The sequence below is a fragment of the Bos taurus genome, chromosome 5, assembly GCF_002263795.3.
Source record: "Bos taurus isolate L1 Dominette 01449 registration number 42190680 breed Hereford chromosome 5, ARS-UCD2.0, whole genome shotgun sequence".
NCBI classification, from domain to species: Eukaryota; Metazoa; Chordata; class Mammalia; order Artiodactyla; family Bovidae; genus Bos; species Bos taurus.
Genome location: NC_037332.1, coordinates 27,227,535 through 27,247,720, shown reverse-complemented (window position 1 = coordinate 27,247,720; position 20,186 = coordinate 27,227,535). Strand labels below are relative to the sequence as shown.

Sequence of the window (20,186 nt, the reverse complement as noted above, 5' to 3'; positions counted from 1 at the left end):
CCCTCCTCCAGGGGATTTTCCCAACTCAGAGACAGAATCCACGCCATTCACTCTGAAACAGAAATAACGTTTCTCTGGTAAGAAAAAGAGATGACAGTGTCAGACTTTTGTGCTAGGATATTGAGGAAGTGTTGTCTAGGCAAGTCCCTGGAGGCGCATCATTGCCAACATTTTCCCTTGCCCTGTTCTGTGCAGATACTGAGCAATCACAAATCCTCCTGTCCGTGAGCAGCAGAAAGGAGTGTCAAGTGTGGCCAAGTGCATCTCCCTGGAGGCCCCCTCCCTCTTGGGCAGCAGATGCAGCATCTGGAGTTACGTCCCTTGGAGGGGACAGGAGTAGTTTGTCACTTCGTTTAGCCTCCTTGGCAGGATCTTAAATATCTCCCATCCCACAGCACTTTGTCCTTCATGGGATGTTGTTTCCGTTCCTGGTCTCCAATCTGCTAACAGTTCTATGTGATGAGAATTATTACAGAGGGGAAAACAGAGGCATGGGAGGGTCTGCTGTAATGACACACGGCTTGTGCCCAGGAAACGTTTTGTTTTGTTCATCACTGGGATCCCAGCATCTCTCCAGATACCAGAGGATCCAGGTCAGTGCCCCTCCTCCTGCTCATGTCAGATTCCCCTTTGCTGGAAAGCTTTTGCTGATCCATCCCAGGGGTGCTACTCCCCCTAACGCTGTGCCCCTTCACTCTGTCACACCTGTGCCCTTGTTTCCCCATATCCATCTGGTTTCTTAGATCACCGACTCAAGTGCTCAAGCCATGTTTGTGGGTCTTCAGCCCACAAACTCCCAAGCTGGCATATTAAACTGGAGCCATGGAGCTGTCCATGGCTGGGCTCCAGACAGTCTGGCAAAACTGGCTGCTTGCCTGGGACTGTGAAGTTTCACTGAGGAGACAGAGCACAGACATAGAGAGCTCTCCCAGATTCTCATCAGGGCCCATGACCCAAATATCTCATGCATCACTATCCTGAACTGATCTCGCCTCCTTGTATCATGAACCAGCCCCAGGCCTGACTCCCAGAACCGGCTTCGGCACACTGTTTCCTCAAATGTGCCAGCTGACTCATCTCTCTCAGGCCATTGCTTCCCAACTGTGCATGGAGGCCACGAGAAGAGGGCTTTGCTGCGTCGGGATGCTCAGGGTTTCTGCTCACACCCAAGAAGGTGGAGATGCTGGGCAGGGAGCACAGAGGAGAGGAGGGCTGCTATGGGTGTAGGCAGTCAGGGGGAGAGGGAGTATGATAGATTATCAGACAGAGTGTGAGAAACAAGGGTGGTCCCCTGCCCCCTCTTATGTTTCAGGAAGTCTATGTGTCACCAGCTAGAAAGGACAGAATAGCTTGGCATCCTTCCCCTCTATACAAAGTGTGGATTCAGCCCACAGCCCCCATCACACATCACTGCAGGAGACAGCAGGGAGCTGCCAAGGTCTCTGTAAGAACAAGTTTCAGGGGCCCTCCTGTTTCTCTCTTTGAGTACAGAGGCTCAGGGGGGCTCAGCATTGAGCCCAGATGTGCCTTGACAAAAAGGGCTAGTGAGAGGCCCATTCACTCCTGCCTGGTCCCTGGGAGCCCTGCTCCTGGGGCCGTGGGAAGTGAGGAGTGAATCAAAGATGCCATTTGGGAAGTTGTCACCAGCACTGTACTGGAGTCACCAAACTCCCTAGTGTTGGTCTTAGCAGTGGTGGGAAACCTGGGAGCTAGAGAGTGTCCGAGAGGCTGGAGGGTCATCCAGGGGCAGACACTGGGCTGGGCCTGAAGTCCCTGAGAGGAGCAGCACAGAGCAGTAGAGAAGTGGGAGGGGTAAGTAGCCTGTCCTGCTTTTGATCTGTGTTGTTGAAGCAGCGCCAGGCTGTCTGCACAGTATTTTAACAGTTTCCACACCCTTGGGGGTTGATCACTTCCTCACCAGTCATCCTCCTCCTGTATTTCCCACCTCCACTTCCCTTCTGCCCAGATCAGCAGCTGGGAGATGGAGCTTAGCTGGATCACAAGATTATTCTGTACCTTCCTGATCCTTGTTCCTGCAAGAGGTTCCTTCAGTCCCTCCCCTCCACAGGACCCTGGTGCACCTCTGGTGTCCTAACCTTTGTGGGGCAATGGCTTCCCCAGCAACAAGTTGAAGACCATTGTATTCCAATGGGCTTGTTGCTGAGATGATCCTAGAAAAGCAAACTCTGCCTTTGCCCTAAAGCTCAGACAACCATCTGCCCAGGGATTGAGCACGTCTCCACCAGAGAGCCAGAGGAAGGAATAACACTGTGCAGCAGAAGGGGGAAGGTCTAGGTTATCCTGATGATGAGGTTGGTGGGACATGCCAGGTGAGGTTTCCTCACTGGTGTTTTAGCAGCAGCACTCAGCTCTCTGTCTGGCATTGAGAGGAGCACTTCCCCAGTGCCGGGCAGACCAGGGCCCTCAAAGGAGAGAGGAGGGCTCCTCATTATCTTCTGTGCAGATCCTGGTGGGAAAGTGTGAAAAGGGAGCTCCTGAGGCTGGGCCGAGGCTGGGCCAAGCCTGAGCCACCTTGTTCTCACCACGTGGTCGAAACACAGGCTTCCAGACACTGGGTCTGTGGGGTTCCTTCCTGTCTCTCAGATCTTCTCCTTGACTTCTGTCTCAGCATGAAAGTGACCACGTTATCCCAAGAGAAAAGAATCCCCCTCCGTTGAGGGGGAGGAAAGCTCGAATGCTAAAGCACCCTTGAAGGTGACTCTGTGTCCTGGGTGAGGAAACGGATTTGTGTCCCACACCTGGATTGAATCCCAACCCCAACGCCTATTAGCTTCTTGACCTTAGAAGGATTACCTATCTGTTCATGGCCTCTAGTTCCTCATCTGTACAGTGGGCATAATAGTACCATTTACTTCAGAGAGTTGATATAAAAGTAAATAAAATAATTGGGATGAAATATTAAAATAAATAACACATGTAGCACTTGGCACAATTTCCAGCAGAAAGCAAATGTTTCTACTTTCTTACTGTCTATAGGAGTGGCTAAAAATGGCTAGAAATTCCAACACTGTGGTAATAAAATAGAAATGTTACTTTGTAGGCTGCATCTTGCCACCTGACCGTGCAGGCATACCTGAGTCTCACGAGCCCACCTCCCAAGCCCTAGTCCCTCGAGGTCCCAGTTGGTGGTCAGCTCAGTCCTGCCTGGGTGTTAACCTGCCACTCACTGCAGAGCTAGTGGTAATGGTGCTAAGACATAATCCTTCCCTCCAATAGGTGAGTGTTTCTTTTATATAATCCTGTTGGGGGATTTTTGTTTTGTTTTGTTTTGTTTTGGCTTCACCATGTGATATGTGGAACTTCCCTGACCAGGGATCAAACCCCTGCCCCCTGCAATGGAAATGCAGAGTCTTAACCACTAGACCACTAGGGAAGTCCGAATGAGTATTTCTTTTAAAAGGAAGACTCTTGAATGCATCAAGACCTAAAGAATGAAGCTATAGAGAAGAATGAGAGGCAGGACTCCCCTTGTCCCCAGGGAAGCTGCCCCTCCCAGGTCCCCCAGATGCACCGCTGCTTATGCCCCACCCCCACTCCAGCCCCTTCTCCAGAGAGAACAACAGTGGAAGGGATGTCAGAGCACCCTCGCAGATATCACTTCATCTCGACCATTTCCAGCCACCCGTTTCACACATGAGCAAAGTGAGCCTCTAAGATATTGCTGAGATCTGCCTGCGGTCACAAGACGAGTCACATGGCAGACCCAGGACTTGCACCAGCGTCTTCAGGTTCCACAGCCTTCTGTGAGCCCCACTTCTGCCCACCCCACCCTCTTCTCCCTGATCTCCGCTCCCCACACGGAGCTTTCCTGGCACTGCTCTGCCCTTCTGCAAGGCACTCCAGCCCATTCTAGTGTCTATACTACTAACAGCTAGAAGCATATCAGAGACCACCTGATGGTAACTTCCTTCCCTTTTAAGATGAAGAAACTGAGTTCAATGACTCGTCAAGCCCACGTGACTAAGGAGTGCCAGAGCCATCTCTGCCACCCAGCCACCCGACCCCTGACAGCATGGGAGTTCAGAGCCAGAAATGTGCCCAGAAAGACCAACAGCAGGGGCTTAATAAATAGCCCCACCCCAAAAGCTGTTACCCACAATGACGAAAAATATGAAATAAATAGGAGCAGTGTCCTTCCTAAGCTGCTAAATCTTCCACTGCAAAGATTCCCCCAGGCTGTTAAGGCCTCAGACTGACTGCTCCTTCTACTCATTTGTCTGTGGGAAGGGGCTAATGATTTGCGTCCAGAGTCAAGATAATCGAGCCCTTGCTCCATCAGACCCTCAATAACCACAGGCTGGTAATTGTTCCACCGTGGTGTGGACTGGCTTCTTCCCCTGGTCCTGCCAGGTGCACACCTCTCCACGGTGGCACGGGGCAAGTCACAAGTGACAATGAGGTAGCAGAGGCTCTTGCCACACCCCCTTGTCTCAAAGCCTCACCATGGCAATGTGTTTATGTACCATAAGGCCAAGAGAGATCACTGAAGAGAAGGCAGCCAAAAACAGGGCACTCCCCTGGAGCCCATAGGGGTTTCTCTAATCCCAAACACACCTTTGCAGTTAGCAGAGTGTGAATTGGAGACACTCAAATGTTAACCTGTTGATTGGAGTGATTTCAACTACAGGACCATCTCCTGCTTCCCTCAGGGACATAGAGTTGGTGCACTATATGTCCTTTCCACATGCCCAGAACGTTCTTCAAGCTCACTAGGTGTAGAACAAAAGGAAATCAACTGTGCTGACAACAGGAGAAATTAAAGCTGACACCAAAAGGGACTAATCAACAGCCTCATTGCACACAGAGTAGAGAGGAGGAGAATAGGAATGTATAGGTTGTTGGATCCAGAAAGCTAAACCAGGGAACTGCCCCCGCCCTTGACACACCCCTCTCACCTTCCAAATAGTTGAGGTTAATTAAGGACCTATAACTTAGAGGATGGGGCAAGAACAGCCTCACCTCAATCCTTGTCTCATGCACACCCTGCCATGAACCATCCAAGATCAAGGACTGAACTTCAGTGTCTTCTTAACTGAACAAAGATGTTCTCCAGATCACCTGTCAGATCAGCTCAGACCAAGACCAAACTTTTATACTTTTTAAACAGTTGGTCAAAATATTTTGGAAGTTGACTCTGAAACTTAGGGAAGAAAAAGAAAGGAAATTGAATATGGAGTCTTGGGAAGGTGATGGGGAAACAAGGAATGAGTCTCAAGGTTGGAAGTGGTTCCAACCAGGGTTTGACTCTTCTGAAGCACGCCTGCCTGGAGAAAGGCCAGTCTACTCAAGTATGTCCAGTGGAAGTTAACTCATCATCACAGGACAGCCCCTACCACCATCAGACAACTGGACCTCAGTGAATGTCCTTCAGAGTGACTTTTATCACTTCCAAGCAAGAACAGCCCTGACTTTCTACTCTGCAACAGTGGTGTGGTCCATCTTCAGTGAGAGTGACCTTCACACACACACCTTCAGTCACCTTTGATTAAGTCTCTTCTCTGCCCCTGTTCTTGCCCCTGAGCTCACACTAGCTCTTCGGTGGGTCATTTGGACTTTCCAAATGCTCATGACTGAATCAACACCCAAGTTCAGTCACTCAGAAGTGTCCAACTCTTTGTGACCCCATGAACTGCAGCACACCAGGCTTACCTGTCCATCATCAACACCCAGAGCTTGCTCAAACTCATGCCCATCTAGTTGGTGATGCCATCCAACCACCTCACCATCTGTTGTCCCCTTCTCCTTCTGCTTTCAATCTTTCCCAGCATCAGGGTCTTTTCTAAAGGGAGAGAACTTCCTCCCACCAGAGATCTCTGTACCAAAAAGGGTTTAGCTAGTTCTTTATGTCTTTACAACCAACAAAATAGAACCAAGACAAAAAACTTTCTATTATTTTTATTCTATTATTATTCCCAAGAAGCTTTCTGAAACACTCCAATTACATACTCTTCACTCCCACTGCCCCTGGGAGCTGCTGCTTTGGGGTAAGCAGCACAGGTTCCAGCACTGTGTGTAAAGGAGCCTTCGTGCCAGCAGAGGACACTCCAGGCTGTCAGGACAGAACTAACAGAGCCTATTGACAAATTGCAAACAGGGCGTGAGCAGCAGGGAGTGGGGGGATAACTCTAGGTGAACCTGGGCAGGTCACAAGTTAACTGAGATGGCGCCATTTCTCTGATAATGGGCTGGCAGGGAGTGCCGCGTTCCCTGCAGCAGGTATGGGAGGGGCAAGCACAGTGACGCATAGCATCCCGGGGCAGCTTCTGCATCCATCCTTCCAAGAAACAACCACAAATGGCTAGCACCACCCAGATGTCTCTCGGGCATCTTTACTTTCCCTCAAGGAAGCAACTTTATAGACCTCTTCTCTGACCTCCAATTGTAGTCAGCCTGTCAGCCATGCCCTCTTCACAAGGAGAGGGGCTTGGAGTGTCCCCTTCATCCCTTGGTGGTGGTGGTGTAATCACTAAGTCATGTCCAACTCTTGTGACCCCATAGAGCGTAGCCCACCAGGCTCCTCTGTCCATGGGATTCTCCAGGAGTAGGTTGCCATTTCCTTCTCCAGGGCATCTTCTTGACCCAGGAATTGAACCCAGGTCTCCACTGCAGGCAGATTCTTTACCAACTGAGCTACAAGGGAAGCCCTGCCCAAATCCCATCCATATTTCTAAGGTCCTCTCAACTTGTAGCTTCCTCAGGAACCTTCCACTCACACTTGACTCTTCTTCCTAAAATGTGCTTGTCATGGTTTCCATGACACCATGCTCTCTTGCTTCTTCCATACACAATGACTGCTCCTTTAGGCTCTTTTCTGATTTCTCCTTCTTACTCTGGTCCTTAAGCAGAGTGGTCTTGAGATTCTATTCTTGAATCTTCTCTCTCACTCTCAAGAGAATAAATTTCTTTAATATCAAATGAAATAGATATTAATTAAAAAAAAAACAGTTACACAATTCAGGGGTCCATATAAGATATTCTGAGATGGAGATAAGGCCTTTCCACAATCCCTCCTCCTCAACACACAGAGAGAGAAAGAGAGGGGGAGAGAGAGAGTACAGTTGATAATATGTGCCTCATATTCTCCCCTGGATGCTCTAAAAACATCCCCATTCCCAAAATGCTCTAAAGTGGCAGTATGAGCATAGGGATCTTTTGGAAATCTGTGGAGACAGTTTTTTGCTTGTCACTGTGGTATGGGGCAGGGGGGAGAGGGGGACGAATTAGTGATTTAATAAGTATGACCCAGCATGATCCTATGCTGGACCTCCTGAATAGCTTCTGAATGCTCCACCTTTTATAATGGTTCAGTTCAGAACCCAACCCATGTCGCATATACAGACACAGAGGCTGTGCTCAGTTTGCAGATACACTGAGTTGTTGAGGAATGCTGCTGCTGCGTAAATCAAGAGAAGTCTGTATTTCCCCCTCATTAGGAAACTTATGGGAGTTTGCACCTTTTTTGGAATACTGTGTCATCAAAGGTATTTAGATTGTACATGAGCACACCTGCATTTGTAGCAGGTTGAACACATGGTGATTCTACTAACAGAGCCCTGCCTGAGAATATACAAAGTGAAGTATATAGGGTATTAACACCAGGTTTTTTTTTTCAATTTGTGTCTCCTTTATATTGCAGTTAAAATGTTGTGTTGATTTGTTTTAATTGTGTACAATTGTAAGATATACTATATAAGTTTTTCTTAGCACTGTAAAAGGGTGATATTTTATTTTTGTTATAAAAACAGAGAGCAATGAGACTGAAACCCTTAGAATAGCTAGTCTAAACAAAGAATATTCTTTTTCAAAATAAACTTTCAGCAATGTCACAAAGTTCCTATTAAGATTTCCATGCATGTTTTTGATAGAACAGAGCATAGAACTATGAGACTTCCCCTTAGTTCCTCCAAGGGACCAGCAGAAGATCCCCATTTCAGTTAAGACTGTTCTGTTATGGTTTCTAAAATTTAACGCAAAACCATGGGCTCTGGTTCAAGGCCGCCTTTTGGAATTCTTTCTTCCAAGGCCTAATGGACAGTCCCTTGTGAAGGCTAGTGGAGACCCTACCCCATGGAAGGAGTAGGGTGGCAGAATTGAGCTAAGCTGAACTAGGATCTGAGAGGCAAAGGCTGTAGGAATTGTTGCTGGATTCTATTGTTTTCCCAGAGGTGTTAGACAGTTGTCTTAGGCCTAGGAGTGTGGGAGAGGAAGGAGTTACTGTGTGAGGAGGAAGGAAGGAGGAAAGTCCTTTCTTCTCTAGAGTTAGATGACCCTCCGAACTCTATTAGAGAGGTGGCTGTATAACAGCCACACAGTTATGGAAAGAAACTTGGACCAGTTATGGAAGGAAGTCTCCATCCACTGACCTAAAGCCTGCAACACTGTGACTATTCAAGGAAGAATAATAGCCCAAGGGAAGCCCCAAGGCTCCATCAGCCAATGGACAGAGGGAAGGACTCTGTTCTTCCAGCTGAAACACTAGGAGCCAAAATACATGTATCCAGACCCAGGGAGAGGAGGTGTGTACAGATATCTCTGCTGCTAAGTCACTTCAGTTGTGTTCAACTCTGTGCAACCCCATAGACGGCAGCCCACCAGGCTCCCCCGTCACTGGGATTCTCCAGGCAAGAGCACTGGAGTGGGTTGCCATTTCCTTCTCCAATGCATGAAAGTGAAAAGTGAAAGTGAAGTCGCTCAGTCGTGTCTGACTCTTAGTGACCCCATGGAATGCAGCCCACCAGGCTCCTCAGTCCATGGGATTTTCCAGGCAAGAGTACTGGAGTGGGGTGCCATTGCCTTCTCCGGCAGATATATCTAGGTAAGGGCAAAATGCTGAAAGTGGGTCATCAGATGTGGCACATGAACAGATTCCACAGGACATATGAGAAAGGAGGATAAACACATATGTACATTTTTGCTTGTGTGTGCATGGATACCCAAGGCACTATGGTTGCCACATAGAAAAGGATCTTGATGATGGAAGATAGAATACTTTTTATCACACAGTTGTATTAGTGGGTTTCCCTCCTGAATATTATTACTTGAATTAGCTGCAAGCATCAAATCCACAGTGGACCTACCCAGGGATGAAATAAGGAGTCTAAGATTTTGAGACGTTATCACCAAGATCAGGGGACCTCAGTATCTTTGCTGAATAACTGCTGAGGAATTGTGACTGGTTTTGTGGTCTTTAAGTTTTCTCCATTTTAACCCATTTCTCCCATGTATTTTTGGCTTTCCTACTGGAAGTTCTCTGCAGTTCTCGCTCTATTCCTTCTTCTGAGTTATCTGATGGTTTACTCTAACTTTTAAATTTTGATGACTTCAGTTTATAGCCCTAGTCCCAATAATTACATGAATAGAGTGGAGACACCTCAAAAGAAGTAACTCAGCATTTCTCCCTACCTGCTTGCTGCATTCTCTGTTATTATCCAAACCAGGAACATGGAACCACCCTCTACTCCTCCCTTTGCCTCACCCACCTCCCCAACCCATATCCAATCCATCACCAAGCCCTGATGATTCAATTCCTGACTACCTCTGGAATGCAGCTCCTCATCCTCATTTCTGGCCACTCTGCCACCTCTAAGGACTTGAGCTGAGATGCAAGCCTTGATTGTCTTTTGCCTGCACCTTTGGAATAATCCTCTAACAAGTCATCCTACCTTCAATATGGGCCCCTCCAATTGGGTCTGTGGAGAAGGAAATGGCAACCCACTCCAGTATTCTTGCCTGGAGAATTCCATGGATAGAGGAGTCTGAAGGCTATAATTGATGGGTTTGCAAAGAATTGGGCACAACTGAGCAACTATCACTCACACTCATTCAATCTGGTCTGAGTGATCCCTCTAAAACACCAATCTAACCATGTCACTCAATCATTAAATCCCTTTCTGTCACATCTTCTCCCCCAAAAAATATCTTTAAAAAATGACACTTCCGCAAGTAGATCATCCATTGGCAGATCAAATTTCTTAGGGTAAACTCATGAAATCAATCCTGAATATTCATTGGAAGGACTGATGCTGAACCTGAAGCTCCAATACTTTGGCCACCTGATGTGAAGAGACCAGTCATTGGAAAAGACCCTGATGCTCGGAAAGATTGAGGACAGAAGGAGAAGGGGACGACAGAGGACAAGTTGGGTGGCTGGCATCACTGACTCAATGGATGTGTTTGAGCAAACTCCAGGAGACAGTGAAGGTCTCAGGAAGCCTGGTGTGCTGCAGTTCATGGGGTCACAAAGAGTCTGACACAATTTAGCAACTGAACAACAAAAATACTCAAGTACATGACAAACTGTGGTTCATGCTCAGTTCCTACAAGTAGCATAATGTAACCTCTTTTCTTCCCTTAGTAGGTTGTAATAAGCCGGTAGATCCCCAAACCCCATCTGAGAACTTCTGACCCCACCGTCTAGATCCTAGACTCTATTGAATGAGTACAAGGCCTTTCTTGATTGAATCTAACTCTTCACCCTCATTTATTGTCAGTAGTCTTATGATCCTTCAGATGTTCAATTATTTCAAGCAATTTTACTCTTTCTTGTCTTTGTCTTTGCTTGTACTCCTTCTACCCGGAGTGTCCTCTACCTTAAATGTCATTGTCTGTCTTGACCTTCCTTGTCTGCCTGAAAAATTCCTGTTTATCCTCTAAAACCCTGCCAGGCATCACTTGTTATCACTCTCACTTCTGTATGTACCATTTCCATACCTTGTGTGTGCTTCTATCATTGCGTGGGTTGTGTGCATCATAATGACACGCTGGCATACTTCTTATCACCCAAGCCTTTGAGGGCAAGAATCACGTCTCACTCATCAGAGTATTTCCAATGTTTGACTTGTCCCTGACATACAGTATGTGTGCAGGAACTATTTGTTGAACTGATCAGAATCTAGATTTTTTCCTTTGCTGTCCTTCTAGTATTAATGCATTTGAGTGCTTGACCATACTCATTTTAGTTCTTTCAGTTCAGTTCAGTTCAGTTCATTTGCTCAGTCATGTTCGACTCTTTGCAACCCCATGGACTGCAGCATGCCTTTCTTCCCTGTCCATCACCAACTCCCGGAGCTTGCTCAAACTCAGGTCCGTCGAGTCGGTGATGCCGTCAAACCATCTCATCTAATTCTTTATTATATACTAACAGAGAGATTTCATATAGTCCTGTGACCTTAAAAGTTCTGATAAGTTTCACTGTAAACTGTAGTGGTTTCTGCTTCATGTCTGACCTTACCAAGAAAACCTAGGTTCAAAAGAAACAAGCAAGGGTATTTCCAATACTGACGTATGACTAAAGAAACTTGTATCTTAGAAAGAGATCAGGAAGCGTGTGCCAGAGTGCCAGAACACACCACTATTCACTCAACAGTGTCCCCAGAACTGTATCTGGTCATTTCAGAGGTCTGTTCTCCCATGGAGGAGAGGAAGCCAGCTCCCTCAAGGCCTTCCAACTCCCACTGTTCTAAATCCACAAGTACCAAGCCACCCCTTGTGACTAATTTAGTCTCCCAGGCATCTTGATAACAGGGTGGGGTGGCTCTGGTATTTCAGCCACTGAAAATACAGGTTTCCCACAAGCTAATACATAGATATCCTGGTTCATGTTTCCATCTCTTATATGTTTGGTCTATAAATACTAGGCCTCAGAACTAGATTCAACTTGGGTTCACTAACAAAACCAATGTTTTGTCCCTACAAGTTATCACTGTGTCACAGTGACCTTGTCAAGATACTTCTCCCCTTGGTGGCCCTGACAACCAACCATGTTCTTCTACTCTTTCGTCACTCCCTTTTAATTTCATTTAAATACTGTTTGACAAGCTCACAGTTCACAAAGCATTTCTATATTGTATATCTTATCCTCTTGATGTCTAGAGGCAAATGTTTTCACCCCCACTTCATCTACAAGACTCCTGAGGCTTGTAGAATGATCAAGTGACTTGTCCAAGGATCCACCTGTCCAGTAAGCTGTGGATTATCTTCCTTTGTCTGCCCCATAAATACCACAGTGGATTAAACCCAGGTTCTCTGAATCAAAGTTCTTTGTTCTTTCTTTCCATCATAAAGCCTTCCTGACTCTCACATCAGTCAGACAGGAAGCAGCTCTGATGGAGAGGTGACCAGGAAGAAGGGATAGAGTTCACTGATAGACACTTAAATGATACTCATGTTGATCTATGTCCTCTTTATTCCCTTCAGCCCTCGCTAACACAGGAGCTAGAAACATTTTTCCTAATAGGAACCTAAGAAAGTTGATCCTCAGAAAACTGACAGACTTTTTCATGGTTTCTTTTTTCAGCTTTTGCTAGGAAGCTGATATTCCTTAGAACAAACATCTACTGAGTTATGTGGAGGCCAATAAGCAAGGTTACAACAACCTTGCTCATCACCTTACAACAATCACCATCATCACCTTCACCACCATTATCATTAAAACTCACTGAGGGCTTATTATATGCTAAGCCACGTTCATTCATCATCTCATTCTGTTCTCACAGTAATTTCCATGAGGAAGGCATTATTATCTCCATTTTAGAGATAATAAAACTGAGGTGTAGTGGGGTCTTTAAGTTACACATTATCACAGAGTTCGTTAATGGTGGTGGTTCAAACCCAGGAATATCTGATTCCAAACATTCATGCTTCTGGCCACTATGCTATCCCATTGTATTACTTTATAGCAGTGTGGGCTATATATCCACAAATGAACTTCTTACATTAAGCAGAACTTTGAATGGTGGCCTGAAAGAGAGACGAAATGAATGTCTAGTTCTCCATTACCACTCTTGGTTCTTGAACTCCCTGTACCTAAGTCTGTATTCTGACTATAGTAGCTGTGGACCCCCTGTTACTCACACTCCTCTCATTGTAGCCCAGCGGGACTCTAGCGGGGGGGCCTTCCCATGACAGAACCCTCCCCTAGGTCCTCAGCCTGCCTCTTGTTTGCAGAAAAACTTTAGCCTCCTCCTAGGCTAGCCTCCTAGCCCTTCCCCAGGTTCTAAAGATCAGTTTAGTTAGAGAAGTGAGAAAATGCAGAAACAAAGAAAACAGTCCAGCAAGAGAAAATAAGGCTAGTTTATCCATTAAACAAAGTCAAGGACCTTTAGTTCCTCCTCAAGGATTGTAGATAATACTCTGAGTCATATGCTTTGAACTGTTCTACAAATACTGAAATCCCCACCAAGTGGAAGTTTGACTGTGTGCTGACCACAAGCATGGAGATCCCACATCAGTTGGAACCAAAAGGTTAATGATATTGTCTCCCAATTACGTCACCACCAACCAATCAGAAGAATGTCCACAAGCTGATCACATGCCCTGCAACCCTCTCCCTCAACCTGTCTTTAAGAACCTTTCCCTGAGAACTCAAACCAGGGCTCTGGGACAACCTAGAGGGGTGGGAAAAGGTAGGAGGGAGGTTTAAGAGGGAGGGGACATATGTATACCTATGGTTGATACATGTTGATGTATGGCAGAAACCAAAACAACATTGTAAAGCAATTATCCTTCAATTAAAAATAAATTAATTTAAGAAACTCCAAAACATTCCCAATTTTGCTGTTGAGGGAGACACTGCTTTGGGAAAGATCTCTGATATTCTCCTTACTTGCTGCAAGTAATAAATCCTTCCTTTTCCTGGAAAAAAAAAAAAAGACCTTTCCCAGAAAGCCATCAGAGAGTCTGGACCTTTTGAGCATTAGTTCCCCAGACTCCTTGTTTGGTACCTACCGTAAACACGGTACTTTCCTTCATCATAACCTGGTGTCAGTACATGGGCTTTACTGCACAAGGGCAAGTGGACCCAAGTTTTCTTTGATAACATCATCACTGGCTATTTCACATAAACAATTGCTTTTCCAGTCATACTTTCCCCCCTTTCCAATGCCAGATTTCTCCTTCCCAACCTTCTTGGTTCACTGCCCTTTTCAAAAAAGCCCTCTCAGATGAGTAAAACCTGCTACCCTAGTCTCTCTATTTCTCATGACACCTTCACCCTCTGGGCAAGAATTTATTCTAGTTAAATGTTGAATGTTTCAAGTTCAGTGTTGTCTGACCAGCGTCCCCACCTCGCTCATGTTCATGTGCCCCAACCCCCCAACACACACACACCATAGGGCTCCAGGGTCTTCTCCCCACAGAACACCCATCCAGGATGGACAGTGCTGTGAACAAAGGAGATGGAGACACAGAGAGGATTTCAAATGCAGTTTATTGCAGCAACACAGGAAACAGGGAGTTTAAGACCTCTCCACAAAAGACAACTGGCTTACACCTTATGTACAAAACCAAAGCAGCACAGAGCTTGCTGTGCAAGTTAGGATACTAAAGCTGTCCCAAGCTTGTGCTCTGTCCATGGCAAAGAAGCCGTGGGTCTGACCAGCTCTCCTCTGGCTGACTTAAGGAGGTGCTTTGAAATGTAATGTGTGTAGCAGTGATTGTTGAAGTGTTTCTTGGGCAGAGTACAGAGCAGGGTCCTAGCTGAGGGACTGAGATTGCCACTGATTTTAAAATTTTCTTTGGAAATCAGAGCAGAAAGGACAGAGCTAGGGAATAGGATAAGCCAGTGTAACTATAGCTTTTTTTCCCCCAGTAAGGCACTCGGAAGCATATTTGGTAGTGATGGAGAGAGAAAGCTAATGGAGGAGAGAGGACCTCTTTATCTGGGCCCTCTGGAATAGCTGGTGGAAACAAACTTCACACTGGAACTGCCACCAGAGGTCTTGGTGCTGGATGCCCGACCTCCAGAGGAGATGAAGCTGCCTCCAGAGCTGCCACCGCCTCCTCCAGAGCCACCTCTACGGCTCCCACTGCTGCCTCCTCCAGAGCCATAGCTGCCACCAGCTCTGGAGCCATAGCTGCTGCCACCTCCAGAGCCGTAGCCGCCGCCACCTCCAGAACCGTAGCCGCCGCCACCGGAGCTAAAACCAACACCTCCTCGGCCACCGCCGCCACTGATGCTGGTGTGACTGGTGCTCACAGCTGCAAGAGAACACTTCGTTATCATCAACTCCAACTCCCTTTCCAACTCAGCAAGACCAGCAAGCCCTGCACCCGAGAAGAAGCCCTGAGAAATCAGCTTGTACTTACACACGCTCACGTTCGGGACACACTCTCCAGACATCCTGATGGAGAAAGAAAAGCACAATACTCATGATGCGAGCTTCACAGACTGCCTCCCCAGGCCCTCTCAGCCATCTTTAAAGAGTCTTCCTACCTGGGAGTCCCCCAGTCTGTTTCATCTGAAACCTAATCCCATTCCCTCTGGCCTCCTGAACTCAGTCAGTTTTCTCAGCATCAGTACTAACAGGGCAAAACCTCCATGTAAATTAGACAAGGTAAATATGCCCACCACATCCAAAGACACTGGCTTTAGGTCAGATGACATTTGAGCCAGCCCAGGTATGGCTCAGACAGTAAGAGTCTGCCTAAAAGTGGGAGACCCAGGTTCAATCCCTGGGTCAGGAAGATCCCCTGGAGAAGGAAATGGCAACCCACTTCAATACTCTTGCCTAGAAAATCCCATGGACCAAGGAGCCTGGTAGGCCCCAATCCATGGGGTTGCAAAGAGTTGGACATGACTGATGACCAATATACACACACACTCAGGTGAAGAATAAATTGCTCTCTCTCAAAGAGTTCAGAGAGATGCAACAGCCTTCAAAAAAAAAGAGCTTGGGACTCTGGCTCCCAAAGTGAAACCAAGCCCTTCCTCCTGTGCTGTGTGCTTTTCCTTTCCCCATACCCAGGACAAGTTGCAGTCACGTGATTGCATCTTCAACAGCAACCAGTGTCCAAGGGAGGAAGCACATAAGAAGTGGCCACCTGCCCAGGGTCCCTTCCTCACCTGCTTTCCTCTCCTTCCAGGAGGGTCCTATAGGTGGCAATCTCCACATCCAGGGCCAGCTTGGTGTTCATCAGTTCCTGGTAGTCGCGCAGCAGGCGGGCCATGTCCTCCTTGGCCTTCTGCAGGGCATCCTCCAGCTCATTCAGCTTGTTCTGGGCATCCTTAATGGCGTTCTCACCACGTTGCTCAGCATCACTAATGGCCTGTTGCAGCGAAGAGATCTGGAAAAGGAGAATCCAGCATATTATACACTCTCTGAATACCTAATTCCATCCTGGCCTTTCTGTCTCAGATTGATCTCTCCACCCTTGTAAGGCCAGTACTCTGGCTCCCAGAGAGTTACAGGACCTGCATTCACCTGTCTTGAGATGATACATCACTGTGTCAACTTCCTTAAATAAAGGTGATACAGCAGCCTCTCTGGGCCCTAAGTTGAGACTCTTTCACTGCTACAGACCTGACGTTCTTCCAGATGCCTACTCTCCTGGTTGCCTTTCCTCTCAGTCACCATTGTTTAAGTCTCACTTTGGGCCATGGGCTAGACCTCTCATGACCACTATATCTATTTCTTTACTAGGTCATTTTCATAAATTTCCCTAAGGAGAACCTAGCATCATGGCCAAACTCTAGAAACCATAGTCACCAAAGAACTAGAGATAACAATACAACCTTCATATGGACTGTAAGCCTCAAAATTAGGAACACATCCTCCAATAACCTGGACACCCCAACCCATTCCATATAACTGAGTAGTTGAAGGAGGAAGAAAAGTACCTGCTTCTTGACACTGTCGATCTCAGATCTAAGTCTTTGGATCACCCGATTCAACTCAGAAATCTCCACCTTTGTATTTTTCAAGCTGTCTCCATGTTGCCCAGCAGTGATCTGGAGCTCTTCATACTAAATGTGATAGATCAAGTCATTCAGAGGTGGCAGAATGCACCACGACTCATGCACACAAATGTAAGAGAAAAATCACGATAGCAAGAAAAGACATTTTAGGAAAACTGGACAGGCATCAGCCCATTCACCTTGGTCTGGTACAGGGCCTCAGCCTCAGCTTTGCTCCTCTGGGCAATCTCTTCATATTGGGCTTTGACTTCATCAATGATGCTGTTCAGGTCCAGATTGCGGTTGTTGTCCATGGAAAGGATAACATTGGTATCGCTGATATGAGTCTGCATCTGAGACAGCTCCTGCGAGGCATAACAGTTCAGTGACTTACCATGTTAAAACTAAAGAACAACTTGGGACAGGGAGAGGGTTTCAGGAGAAGAAAGGTATCTCTCTGTTCTTCTGAATAGAAGTGGGTTTGGGCTTAAAGGCTCTCCATTTCGGTAAACCTGGTTGAAACTAGAGAACTTACTGCTTGGTAGAGTGTTTTGTAGAAATCAATTTCCTGAAGCAAGTTGTCAAATTTGGCTTGAAGGTCCACCTTGGTGATGTAAGCAGCATCCACATCCTGGAAGAACCACGAACATCATGAAGTCAGAGTCTTTTCAGGGTGAGTCCCTCTCACCTGCTAGGAGGGGATTTTCCAAGAGGTCTTCTTCACTTCTTTATCCCTAGACTGTCCCACCCCTTGGTATCACAAGTGATCTTGTCTGAGAACTGCCTCCTCACTCCAGGAAGTCCTGAGGGATCTGGAGAAGCAGAGTGTCTGGACAAGTCCGGTCTGTGATAATTTCAGGCAGGGGGAATCTCTACCTCGGCTGTTCCTCAGGCCCACTAACTGATTCTCCACATTATGACCTCTTTCTGCTTAGGTATTGGACATCCTCCACTCTTACTTATTTCAAATGTGATAGGCATCCTACAGAATTGTCTCACCTTCTTGATGCCCACAAACTCATTCTCTGCATTTGTCCGCTTGTTGATCTCATCCTCGTACCTGCAAGGAAATCAGAAGTGAGGAGGAGATTCGGGGAGGTGAGGCCCAACATTTAGCTTTTTAGACTAAAAATGGCATTGCCTGTCATTGTCCTTGCCTGTCATAACCAGCCTAAGACATCTTACCTTCTAAGCAATAAAACCACTGAACTATTACCAGCATCTGAGAAAACTAAGATTTCTGAAAATGCCAAATTGACTTCCCTCTAACCTATGAAAAGGTATTGTTACATGCTATTCGTAGTCTTAGCTTGCTACCTTTCGGAAATATTTTAGAACAAAAGCCAAGAGTAGCCCAGCCAGTAATCCTTACTTTCTCCTATAATCTTCCACCAGATCTTGCATGTTCTTCAATTCTGAATCCAGCCGAGACTGGTCGCTCTTCAGTTGGTCCACAGTCCTTCTAAGACGGCTGATGTACGCCTCAAAGAGGGGCTCTAAGCTGTAGGTCCTAGTGGAGGTGTTTATCTGCTGCAGCAGTTCCCATTTTGTTTGAAGCACCTGGTTCTGCTGCTCCAGGAATCTCACCTAAGAACACAGGACCCCATTACCCACTGGTACAGAAATAAGTCCTATGGCCACTGAGTACCAAGGCCTACCACAGAGCCAGGCCCAGCCACTTGGGAAAGAACTTCAATGCTTATTTTCCTAGCCATGGAAGAGGAAAAAAGTAGGAAGATGATGATCAAGTTAGCATCATCTTCATAACAAAACCCAACTCACTGTGAACTCAGTTTCTATGAGATTGAAAATGGCAATTAAAAGTTTCCATTGGAACTTTGGAAGGGAGTAGCTATCCAAATAGCAAAGCACATATAAAATTACTGCAATTATATTTTGAAACAGATACTTGATACTTAAGAGATTTACCTTCCTTTTTTCTTTTTTTTTTTTTAGGTAGAGTACCATAAAAATTGTTTTGCTTTCCTTGAGCAAACATAGTTCAAAAGTATGTTGGGAAAATCCAAAAAGTGAATTCCAAATCTATTGTGTTGACATTATTGATGATCAAGTAAAAAATAATTTACATTCTTTTCTAGAGCAGATACTTGGAAATACAAGCACAAAAAGTTCCCCACCCTGGTCAGTATGAATGGAAAATCCTCAGGGTGCGGTCCTCCTCTTCCGACAGCAAGAGATGCTTGACCTTGACTTACTGTACACTTTTGGCTACAATATCACCATGTGCTCTGTTTATACTCAAGTAAGTTCCTTTTTATGGTTAGGAAGGCCTTTCCAGAGCTCTGTTTGCATCCTAGAAGGTTGAATTAACCTCATTTCTATTATCTTTATTAAACATCTATGAGGCCAAATTCAGCTCAGGAGTTGAATTAAAAAAAAAAAACAAAAACACTTCATGGTGAGGTCAGATTGACCTTCCTTTATGTGAACCACAGACCTTTTTGCCCAGGAGAGAAGTTAGTCACCAGAATCACTGCAAACATTCTTCTAATGTATCTCCTGAAGACAACTCCACAAACTATCCTTTTAACCATCCAACCACAGAAACCTGAGGCTCAAACTCAAACACGCCTGGGCAGGGCCAATCCCACATGGAACAGGAGCAGCTGTCCTGGTGGACTGTGCGGATAGACTCACCTTGTCGATGAAGGAGGCAAACTGGTTGTTGAGGGACTTGATCTGCTCCCTTTCTCGACTCTTTATTTTTTGGATCTCAGGATCAATTTCCACATTGAGGGGTTGCAGAAGGCTCTGGTTGATGGTGACTTCCTGTATGCCACCAGGGCAGACAGGAAAACCGCCCCCACCAAAACCACCTCCGCCAAAACCACCACCCCCAAAGCCACCCCCAATGCCACCAACTCCAAAACCGCCTGCCCCAAAGCCACCACCACCGAAACCGCCACCCCCAAAGCCACCACCGCCATAACCGCCGCCATAACCACCACCGAAACCACCACGTCCACCTCCTCCGGCCACACTAATGGAGATGCTTTTGCTGCCACCAAGGTTAATGAGACTCCGACTTCCAAAACCACCACCAGCACCACCGCCACACACTCCACCAGAAAATCTCCCACCACCTCCGCCGCTGCGGCGCACAGAGCTGCTGGTGGACCTGCGCTGGTAGCTGACCACCCCTGCAGAGCCAGAGCTGAAGCCCCCTCCTCCACCGCCACAACGGTACCCGGACCTGGAGCTAAAGTGTCGGCTCATGTTGACGTGGAGAGAGAAGGAGCCACGGTAAGAGAAAGGAAAGAAGCTAACACTCCTCTACCTGGAGCACAGAGACTTCCCCTTATATACAGGCAGCCAGCTGGGCTTGGCCCTAGAGTCAGCGAGATGCAGCGCCTTTCCAAGGTTTGGCTCGCCTGCAGCCATACAAGATGTTTACGAGCCTCAACAGTATGATAAGCGCTACACACCTAGCTCTCAGCATGGCTCTGAAAGTTGCTGCACACGCAAGATCGCT

At 46.6% G+C, this 20,186-nt stretch overlaps 1 protein-coding gene across 1 annotated transcript; it reads right to left on the bottom strand.

The window, feature by feature from the left end:
- Positions 1 to 14,208: 14,208 nt before the first annotated feature.
- KRT1 (keratin 1) lies at positions 14,209 to 19,975 on the bottom strand. The gene is made up of 9 exons (XM_002687246.4): positions 19,352 to 19,975; positions 18,066 to 18,280; positions 17,693 to 17,753; positions 17,229 to 17,324; positions 16,894 to 17,058; positions 16,637 to 16,762; positions 15,863 to 16,083; positions 15,106 to 15,140; positions 14,209 to 14,997 (listed from the first exon to the last, which is right to left on the bottom strand). Exons 1-9 carry the CDS (start codon positions 19,928 to 19,930, stop codon positions 14,675 to 14,677), a joined length of 1,821 nt encoding a protein of 606 aa, XP_002687292.2. The 5' UTR covers positions 19,931 to 19,975; the 3' UTR covers positions 14,209 to 14,674.
- Between the last annotated feature and the right edge of the window lie 211 nt (positions 19,976 to 20,186).

Excerpts from the sequence above, each read along its gene's own strand:
- KRT1 (XM_002687246.4), bottom strand. The coding sequence starts at position 19,930 with ATGAGCCGACACTTTAGCTCCAGGTCCGGGTACCGTTGTGGCGGTGGA. Across the intron at positions 18,281-19,351 it reads TTGCCTCCTTCATCGACAAG|GTGAGATTCCTGGAGCAGCA; the intron begins GTGAGTCTATCC and ends CTGTGTTCTTAG. Across the intron at positions 16,763-16,893 it reads AGGCCCTGTACCAGACCAAG|TATGAAGAGCTCCAGATCAC; the intron begins GTGAATGGGCTG and ends TATCACATTTAG.